Consider the following 10,921-nt stretch of genomic DNA (forward strand, 5'->3'; position numbering starts at 1 on the left):
TTTTGTTGGCCGCGCGTTATATTAAATATCATAAGATCTGTTTTATATTTCAAAGACATTTGAATTTTGTTTTTCTTTCAATCATCTTGTGTATTACAAACTTTTATTCTTCAGTAAGTCTGTTTTGCGATTATTAAAAAAAATACTATCCTAGTCGACGTTTTATAAGGACCTATTAAAACAGTTTCATTATTTTAGAACCGATCGATTAAAGCAATGTTTTTAAAAAGTTATTTTATGTGAATATTTGTCATGTTGTTTAAAAATATATCAGGCGATATTGTTGTGTATAAGGGAGACACACTTTTACAAGGCATTCCAGCTTAGTCCTCAGGGGTAGCAGCTCGTCTGTTGGCGACCATAATTAGGAATCCAATCTTATCTTATCTTACATATAACCATGAATGGTAGTAGCCACTTACCATCCACCTAGGACTGCATTGTCGTCTGCTACTCCTTTATTATAAAAAACCTTTAATAAAAAAATGAATGATACATTTTTTGTCCGCAAGTAATCAAAGTAGCGCCGAGTGGATACGGGCTGTGAGAAATGCATCAGAAACTTTTCACTTCCTCGTGTGGAAATTACCATTTACGGAATTTATGGTAATGTACATGAGAAGCATAACATATTAAGTTCTGATTTGAAATTGAAAAACCCTTGTGGCATAGCGAGCCTTTTCCGAAGATTCCAAATTAATTATTGTCAAAACGAATGACCGCAGCGAACAGAAAATAAGTCAGCATGGAATCTAGACTAAATATAATTATTTTAGTACTGAAAATTCTAATAGAAATATAATGTATAGGGCTTGTATTACACCGAAGCTTAACCAAGAATATTATGGAATCACGAAAACGCGGAAGTAAAACAATGGATAATAAAAATTGGATTTCAACCCCATTTTCGTGTGACGAAATAATTACGCGCATGTCAAATATTTAAGTTCATCTTTTCTCCCTAACGTGCCTAAATAAATACATCTACATATACAAAAACTCAATACTCACAAAAAATAATATTAATATGCTTCGAATATACTAAGTAACTACAAATATATACGAATCAGACGGGGTTCAAATACAAAATTTGGTATTCAGATTTTATAGCAAATGCTTACCTTTGACTCAGCTTTGACGGGTGTCCATCAAATTCAAATTCATTCAAATCAACTGTTGGTATAATATACTACATTATGGTCCATATTGATGGAAAAATTGTAAAATGAAACATGTGGGTTTTAATAATAAGAAAATAATTGCGCAGATCGACAGGTTTTCTGTTTTTTACCTAAAGATCCTGAAAAAATCCTGTTCAAATCTATTTAGCCGTTTCGAAAATTTATCCAAAAAAATCTTACATCTACTTTTCATATATAGGAATTATTTTTAGACTATATATTATACACGTTGCAAACAAGCATAAACGTAATTTGTATGTAATTTGTTGATAAGTTTGTACATAATATACGTACGAGTATTTTAGCAAATAAGCAATTTTTAATTTCAAAACCGCTATTATAGTTGAAAATCAAACATTCAAATTGTGCCTAGTGTTTACGTAGTGTAGCGACTTCCCGCTACTCGTCAAGAGATGGCTACTGAATCACGCTATCGAAGTTTTCTAAACATCTTGCATATTTGTATATATCCGAACTGAGACTGTCGGAGCACGGCCGCTCCCCGGGCATGATCACCTAGCCAGGCGGGAGATCTCCCTCTGCCAAAGTAGTAACTATTTATTAATCTGTGCTAGTGTCTACCAATTTATACAAAACTGGTACTCGTTAAAATATTCATTGCTACGTTCTTAATACTACATTTACATGAATAAACTTATTCTTTTAGATTAATGGAACTTACACGACCAAACCTTACACTATTTGTATCGCAACGGAAAACAAAAACAAATTAACAAGTACATACATACGTGTTTACCTACATACCTGTCTTTAGTTATTCCACGCCCGCCAGAAAACATTGAACACGTATCGTAAACAAACCAATCTAACTTGTTCTGTGTGAGACGGCCGCGCTTACACCGTAGCGTAACTTTCGTAAAACTTCGTAGAACTTTTGAACCAGCGCCTTCCATGTTCTACACTAATAACTCATATGTGAATCGTACATTGTTAAGCTATTCTGGTATTTGTTTTTTATAAAGTAAATAAACATTTATAATCAATCATGAACAGTTGAACGCTCGTAACATAATTGGAGTTGGTAGAGCTATTCATGGTCTAATTCTTACATAACTATATCTATTTAAAAATATATCTCGTTACAATGTGTGTTAGTAGACAAGGTCTGAATTTAATTTTCATATGCGTTGACACATGAAGCTAATTTACAATATTAAATTGAAAAATCTCAATCTGCCTCAGTCCTCAGTCTCTAGACAGTTTGCATATTATTTCGTCCACTTCCTTTTACCAATCTACATTAAATCAGCGTAGTGGAATATTTTCTAAGTATCTAATTGTACAAAGAGACCAATGTCCAACAAACTTAATATTACTAGTTGTTATCTAGTTGCTAAGATAAAACCTAATAAAAACACTACATTGGTGTGACACACGGCCATTGGATACGCCCCGATCACGAACGTTGCCACTCACGTAAGCATCGATCTGCAACTGAATTGCTTTCCTCAACAATTTAAATTCAAGCAGCAACATTGTTCCGTTTTGCTAGAATTTTCTCTCATTGCAACGATATTTCGATAAATTAGGCAACCCACACACTTATAGAAAATTGCCTTAAGGTACGTTGAAAATTGCGGTTACTCGGTTACGAAATAACACAATTTGATTGCAGCTGCCTTACGCTTCACGGCTTTTATTCGTCCAAAAATATACGACAAAGAGAACTTCTCGTTAAAACTGTTAATTTACATTAACCACAATAATATTTATTTAATGATGAGTTAAAAAAAAACATATATACGGTCGAATTGAGAAACCTCATTTTTTGAACTCGGTTAAAAACTATTTTTCGCAAATGTAGAGTGCCATATTTCCATATGTTGGTATGTCTCATTCTTTGACACGCCTACATCCCAAAAGGCTTAACGGATTTCAGTATATAAGTATCGTTGGACTCTTGTAAATGGGAGTAACGTAGGCTATTTTTAAACAGTCGGGCCTTTTGTTTTCATATTAATATATTCTTAGTTCTATGGACTCATAGCGTGTAGACACCCTTATCCTGGTATTAGCATCACGATGTTTCCGCTTTGGTACTGTGCCACGACGTGACAGCTTCCACGAATGTAACGTGTGCTTTGTTTCTCGAACTTTTATTAAGAAAGTTGTAAGTGAAGTCGTTTGTCAAACGACATTAGAGAATATTGTCTAGTTGGCCAAATATGTATATTATGGTCATTGCAATTATATGATTCGGAACTGGAACTCGTCTTGTGTAAATATGGCTTTAATACGTCTAAAGCCTATGATTCTTGCACCATTATCAGAGATATAGCTAAAACAATATAGTTTATGATTAAAAGAGCGGGTCATTAATTTAATCTAAATTGTTATTTAATGATAATTTAAACTGAAATCATTGATTACTTTTTATTATTAAAAAGTCAAAAATAAGTAATAATTTCAATAATAGCTAAAAGTATTGGAACCATCAAAATGCTTCTTACAAAAGGTTTTAACACACGTATTGAAAAATATATATTTTAAATCTCTATAAATTTGTTACACAAATATGTACCAGCAAAGAAAGCACATAAAGCGATCATTTTCGCTTCTGCCAAGCCATGTGGCTTGACTAACGCCAGTTATAAATAATTAATATATCTTTTTGCCTATCTACGATCGAAATTTGACTATTTCCAGAGGAAAGAAATACTGCGTTATAAAAACTGTAGCAATACTGGCGTTTTCTAAAAGATTGATGGATACATAAGGTAATCACTTCTCCGGGGTCAAATATTCGCTTTCTGTTTAGTTACGTTTTCTTTCATAGTCAGCGATCGTTACAAATTTTCATAGCATTTATCTTAAATTTTCTCCCACAGAATAAAAATCATTAGCGAAACTATCGACTTCCGCTTCACGTCAGACAAGTTAAAAACTCAAAAACTTATACAAAAAGCCTTTTTATTCTCTATAAAGCTTTAGTGCAATACATTTGATGAACAAAGGCTGAATAGCTTGAATGGTACAAAAAACTATTCAAAACGCATAAGCTTTTGCTAAACTTTTAAAAGCTCAAAATGAATACTTACATTTGCAAAAAGATAATCTCTGTGTGTATAGGTGGTTAGGTTTAATACTTTTATATAGTACTTACTAATTGCGCCTTCGTCAGAAATTTTACTTTCATACCGTATTTTAACCGTACTTTTCAACCGTATTTTATCGCCTCAAAAGTTGATATTTCTAAAAGTAGCCTACGTCCTTCCATTTGGGCTTTCAGAGTTAGATATATAAGGGTTACAAACAGACACAGTAATATTTGCATAACTATAAGTGTGGATCATTACTATTAATACTATACTTAACTATACTATCGTTACTCGTGTACTTGTAACGGGTCTAAACATGTAGACTTTACTTTACCCACATTCTAAGCTTTTTAAATATTTGCTTCAGTTCTGAGTAAGAAATAGAAATAAAATTTCTTCTATGTTTTACACATATGCTTATCCTTAATTATTCTAAACTAGCTTCCTTTCACAGCTCTACTTACATGCGTGACTTTTTCATGCAAGATTTCTGAATACTTCCGAAATAAACATTTCATCGATTTTAGAATTTGCCTCACTTTGCGATAAATTATCGTTCCGTTTGGTTCAGCAAAGACAAAAAGATAGAATAGATTATATTAAGAAACATTTTAAAACTACTGTCTGCGTTTTAAGAGGTCATAAAATGTTACTCAATTTAAATTTATAGACAAACAATCCAATTTATATTATTTAGTTAAGATTAACAGTATTTGGAACGCTTCCAGAAAAAACTCGTAACTGATAGAAGCCTCTCGAAAGTTTTAAAGGTAAAGTAAAGAAAACTTTATTTAAAACAATGGGAACAGTAGATATACATTCAGTAAACGTAAAACAAAAGTTGGTGGAATGTAAATTCTATATTTTCATAGAGAAAGTTGAACGGATCTCTCCGTGGGTGTTTCAACACCCCACACGATATTTTAATATGCTAACGATGTAGACAGGGTTATTTTTACCAACGAATTTTAATGTTGTTAATGAAAATAATAAGATAAATTTGCCCTATGTTAATTCTATAAAAATATAACATGCGATTGCAATTTTATTTGATTTCAATATCTGCAAATTATTGGAATGACATTTGCTACGATTATATTTTTAGGCAGGCATTTTGGTTTTAAGTTTTTTAAATTATTACAAAATAGCCTAATAAGTTTAACTGTATCCTAAGTACTATTGTCACTCACAAATACAAATACAAAAGATCTTAAATAAATCCAAATTCTCCTTCTAGCTATCTGGCTAGCTCAACACCTCGACACAATATCGCATCAAGTAAGTGTCAAATCCTGCAGATTTAATACATTTCAGCAAGAAATACTTACAGAGAGTTAATGTAGTTTCTTAGCCACAAAGCCACTAACACTACTGCCCATTATTAATAATCAATCTATCCAGTATTTTGCCATTCAAAAGATCGAATTCTAGTAAATTGTCAATTTGCGATCTTTGGTTCATAAAACACTGGATAGACTGAATATTAATAAGGGCGTAAGAAGTAATCAACGAAATCAACGTAAAACCATTTTCCCGACATATTGACGCTAGACAATTTCAAACCCAGGTAACAAACAATACTTACGTTTTCAACAACACTTCAACATCCATCTAACATATAAACGTATCAACACATTGACAAACACAAATTGCTTGTTTATATACGGGGAATGTACTACATATCAACATCAAATAGATAAACATTTCTGTTTATTCCCTGAGAATTTACAACGCGTCAACACATTATGTTTATGTTTACCCGTACTGTACATCAATTCCGACGTTGCTTTAGGACCTGGCTTCGTTGCTGGCTATGAACGAGTAGCGAGAAAAGCGAGAAAATAATATTATGCGTAACGAAATTGCTATAACATTGATACATTAACAGTCGCGAGTGGTGAAATGTGCGACGAAGGTATTATAAACCAATATTAGATTAATTCTCCGACTGATCATTATCCAAAGGAAGTCGTGATTTTTCGAATCTCAAAAGATTTAATCTTGAAGAAGTTTTATCAAAAAATCAGCAAAAAGGGGAATTGGTGACGTTTTAACGATCTTTCTGCATTTGTTAAAATTGTGCGCAAGCTTTAACCACTTTTCGTCTTATGATTTGTTTTATCTAAGTCAAGCGGTTGCTGTACAATTGTAAAAAAAATGTAATCTAGACTCCCTACCTGCTTTACCTCTTATCGCTTACTCCCTCGTTGTGAGACATCAGTAACAGTCATAAAGTGTACAAGTGACTGCAGATAGCATCTAGTTGTACCGTGAATGGACGTCGGTTTTCAGTACATACGATGCGATATGTTGTTGAAATTGTAGCAATTGTGTCGCTTTAAACTGTATCATCAATTCTACGATGCCATTTTGAAACTAAAATAATTCGAATTAAAACTAACGAATTTCTAATAAACAAAAAATAATTATAGCGAAATCAAAAAACGTGTTCGTTTCAATTAAAATAATAGTGAGAGGCGCCGAATTTGAAAATGAGAATACACCTTATACTAATGCTGTGTTATCTTGAAACGACGATATGTGGTTACGAGTATATTTATGGGAAGATTTGCGACATCCAATCCGAAGATGTATCTCGACAATGCTTCGTCAAAGAAGTCCTACTGACGCTATCGCACAGTCCAAATCAATTGGCGGTTGATAAGAACACAAACACTTTATATTTCAGCTTCGATTCCGGCCAAGGAGAATATGTACCTGGCGTTTTCAAAATTGACACTAAGAAGCTTACCGTCTTAAAGGGGATTAAAGATGCTTTTTCTATAGCGAGTCATCCTACGATTGAAGAAATTTACTTCGGAGGAAGCCACGGGATTTACAAATACAATACAGTTCTGAAGAACCTAAAGAGGCTAGATGTGACGAACCTTGACATTTGGTGGCTGGTAATAAAAAAGAAGCTTTACTTCATTAAATTCCCAAGCCTCAATGCGTATTACTACGAAAATAGAACGGTGAGACCAATACCTCAATTAAGAAATAATTCAGTTAATCAGTTCTTGTTCGATGAAGTTGACAATATATTTTTTATCAACGGCTCTGGTCTTTACGGACTGAATAATAATTCTTATAATGCAAAACTCTTAAGAGATCATCCCAGATTTCTAGGCATGGCAATCGACAACCAGGGTCTTGTGCATCTGTGCAGTGAAGACGGAATTTACGTGATCAGCAAAATTGTGCAAAAAGTGAAGAGAATTTTGAGCGTGCAAGGTGTCTTAGGGCTAACTTTTGATAAAGATAATAATTTGATATATTCTGATTCACATGAAATAATACGTCTGGTTCCTGCTTCAAGGGAAAAACCGAACAAAATAGAATATTAATATTGCTTTTTGATGCAAAATCTTTGTTACTCAAACAAATAAACTCGATATTTATAATTAGTATTAATGATTTGTGTTTCTTCTGGGCGTCGATACAATTTCTGTTTGTATAACCTTAGACGAATCTGTACCTTTATTATGAGTGTTTACGTTTTTACAAATCTGACTTTTTTCGTACTTGTTTACGTATTTGTCCATACATTTCCAATCAGCGCTTCTAGCGGACTGTATCAGAACCGACTGGAAACAGCAAAAACAGTCAACAAAAATAGTATTTTTTGTAAAAAGTCATACTAAGGGCACTGACTGATTCACTCTCGCGTATAGACAGACGAGTTCTTGGAAATTTCGTGGTTACATTTCATTTTCATAAAATATGGGCTTGTAAAAGTTTTAAAAACCATGGGGTAGCTCATAAGTTGTACAGAACAAACTACCCCTGTTAATAACGCGCGTTTATTATTTTCCCCGCTATTATCCCCTCTTCCTTTGTGGGGTAAATGGAAATAGACGTTTGACCCAGATCTGCTTTGCGGATCGCCGGATAAGTATTAGATATGCATTTATATTCTACGTTAGAACAGAAGGATCTGATTATGCTTTGTGTTTCAGTGCATTGTTCGAAACCTTTCATATATTGTCTAGAAGACATTGATAAGCCGTGTACGATATACTCATATGATTTTATTACAAGCGTGTATTTAACTTGCTTTGTTAGTGTTTTTGTGGTTCGACTTCGGCGGCCCCACCGCCACACTTATTTCTGTCTCATAACAGTTTTAAACGCTGTTTTGTTTTGATTTGAAGGGTGTGGTAAGGAAGGCATACTTTTCCGAGGCGTTCCAGCTTAGTCCTCAGAGGTAGCGGCGCATGTGTGGCCGAGCTCAGGTAGGAATATCTAATCCTATCCGGGGTTGATTACAGATGTCCATGGGCGGCAGTAGCCACTTACCAACAGGTGGACTGCATACTCGTCTGCTACTTCTATATTATAAAAAAGTCTGTATGTATGTGAGGGTCAAATCGTGCCACTGAATTTTGAACCTATTAGCATCAATCGATTGATCTGAAAATTTACATACACGTTTAGTTTGAATGACAATGCTTAATTCGATTGATTACGTGATTCTAAATCCAAGGCGATGGATTTGAAATTAGGACTGAGTTCAGACTTCAGATTTTGGAAGTGTACACTAATACGGCGGGTCAATTATTTTTAAGGTCTTTCTAAGGCAAGGTTTTACTAAAAAATATTTAATCAATCATATACTTCTCTTTGTGTATATAGCACTCAAAACAATGGGCACTCAAGAGCTATGTGTATAAAATCTGTTTAAACTTGTAATCAAAGAGAAATAAATTTTGTTAATAGCCGTTTTTGCACAATAGTGCCATAAACGTAATATGTAGCATATATGAAAATAATAAAGTTTCACTATGAAGTGGGTATAAACAGAATTTCATAAACACACTTACCTGGAATAAAGTTAGACAGCAAGTAATAAAATGTTATTAACTACACAATATCATGCGTCGGACTGCATTATAGGACTATAAAGTACTTTTTAACTCGTTGGAGGGAATTTATTCCTTGGCAAGTGTTACCGTTGGCGCGGCTGGGAATTTTTCTGAGTTTTAAGAATTTTACGTGTATTAAAATATAAAGAAAGATATACCTAAGTAATATCTTTGGCAATACTTATTTTTCGTCTAATTTAGAAATTATGCACTGTTTTAAGTTTTATGACTATTATTGTTATCATATTTCTTGAGCCGATGAGAGGGAAACAGTAATATTGCACCGATTTTTATGTAGGAAGCGATTACTTTGAAGCGTTAAGTTACGTAGCAACTGCGGCTAACTGAAAGTAGGATTCTAATCTGGGATTTATTACAGATATTAATGGGCGTCAGTAGGCACTAACAATCAGGAGGACTTGTCTCATAACTTGCACTAACAATCAGGAGGATTTTCAAACTATAATTATTATAAAATAATAATTATATTTGAAAATTAAACACCACGCTAAAATCGCACAAGAAAAATCGTTAAACCTGATTCCTGACGATCCTGATGGGGTGAATGGAATAAAATCATTTAAATCGTGTATTGTAATCGGTTTTTGATAATTGTTCAAAGTTTAAATTAATCGGACCGTTCAAAGTGGGTGAAAATCGCGTCCAAAGATTCCGTTACATACATACATAGGTACATGTCAAACTAATAATATGAACAGGCCTACGGTATCCCCTGCGGTATTACGACAGGCAGGAGATACCATAGCCCTATTCTAGTCCCGGGGGTCCTAGATTACATCAACAAAAAACCTATCACTGTTTAGCTTTATAGCACCCATTAAACGCATTGAAAATACACATACAAATTGTCTAGTACAAGCGCTGTTATTCCGAAGCTCGGTAATGAAACAATATCGATTAGAAGCATAAATTGAATACTGCACCATAATGGCTTTCTGTAATGTTATTGCGTTTCGACCTACATTGTGATTAATTTTGAAAATGTATTTCATATAAGGATGTATGTTTCCGCTTATTATTTATATTTAAATTATAGAATTGAAAGGTGGCCCAATAGTGCTTCGACCGGGAAGGTACAATCGCCACACCGATTTATAATCGTAAAGCGGTTCAGCGTTTCAGTTGAAGAATGTGGAAGCCTATATTTACCAAGTTTAAATGTACGAATTTATTAAAAAGACGAAGACTTGACGAGAAGACGACGAGAAGACGAGACTTGAAAAAAGACGATTTTCGGACTTTTCCTTATAGAGGTCACGAATGGTCACGGTGGTTTTACAGGTGTTGCTATTCAGTGAAATTTTACATAGATTTTACATAACATCTTAGGTATTAAAAAAATAATATTTAATATTAGAACTAATTTGTGTGCCCTTAGCACACGGAAGTAAACTTTATCCATTTACAAATTTAGCAGTGAACGTTACACCCGCGATTTAGTTGGGAACTAACGCAATAATCATAATCCTTAGGGATAAACCCTACAAATCAGGCTTTTATCGTAAGTATCCGCCATTGAATCCCAAATCTATACATTAATTTAAAAGAAGATAATTGTAAATTCTACCTATTACCATTTGTCTCAATAACTTTTAGGCATATTTTGTATTTATAACATTGGCAACAGATTTTTAATCGACCAACAGGAAACCTAGATTTTATGTTCCGATATTTTATTTTAGTATATGGAGTTTCTTTTGCCGCTTCTTCTCCATAACGAAACACCTTCTGAAGTGATGTTAGTTGTATTGACATTTAAAGAACCTATTTTGAATTTAAAAAAAAATATTTGATT

At 33.6% G+C, this 10,921-nt stretch overlaps 1 protein-coding gene across 1 annotated transcript; it reads left to right on the forward strand.

Moving 5' to 3' along the window:
• The first annotated feature begins 6,486 nt into the window (after nt 1–6,486).
• LOC140754151 (ommochrome-binding protein-like) lies at nt 6,487–7,648 on the forward strand. Its single transcript, XM_073089089.1, has one exon. It carries the CDS (start codon nt 6,733–6,735, stop codon nt 7,585–7,587), a length of 855 nt encoding a protein of 284 aa, XP_072945190.1. The 5' UTR covers nt 6,487–6,732; the 3' UTR covers nt 7,588–7,648.
• Nucleotides 7,649–10,921: the final 3,273 nt, after the last annotated feature.

This window comes from Epargyreus clarus, unplaced genomic scaffold, assembly GCF_041222505.1.
Source record: "Epargyreus clarus isolate Ecla_fem2 unplaced genomic scaffold, WU_Ecla_fem_2.2 ptg000027l, whole genome shotgun sequence".
Classification (NCBI taxonomy): Eukaryota; Metazoa; Arthropoda; class Insecta; order Lepidoptera; family Hesperiidae; genus Epargyreus; species Epargyreus clarus.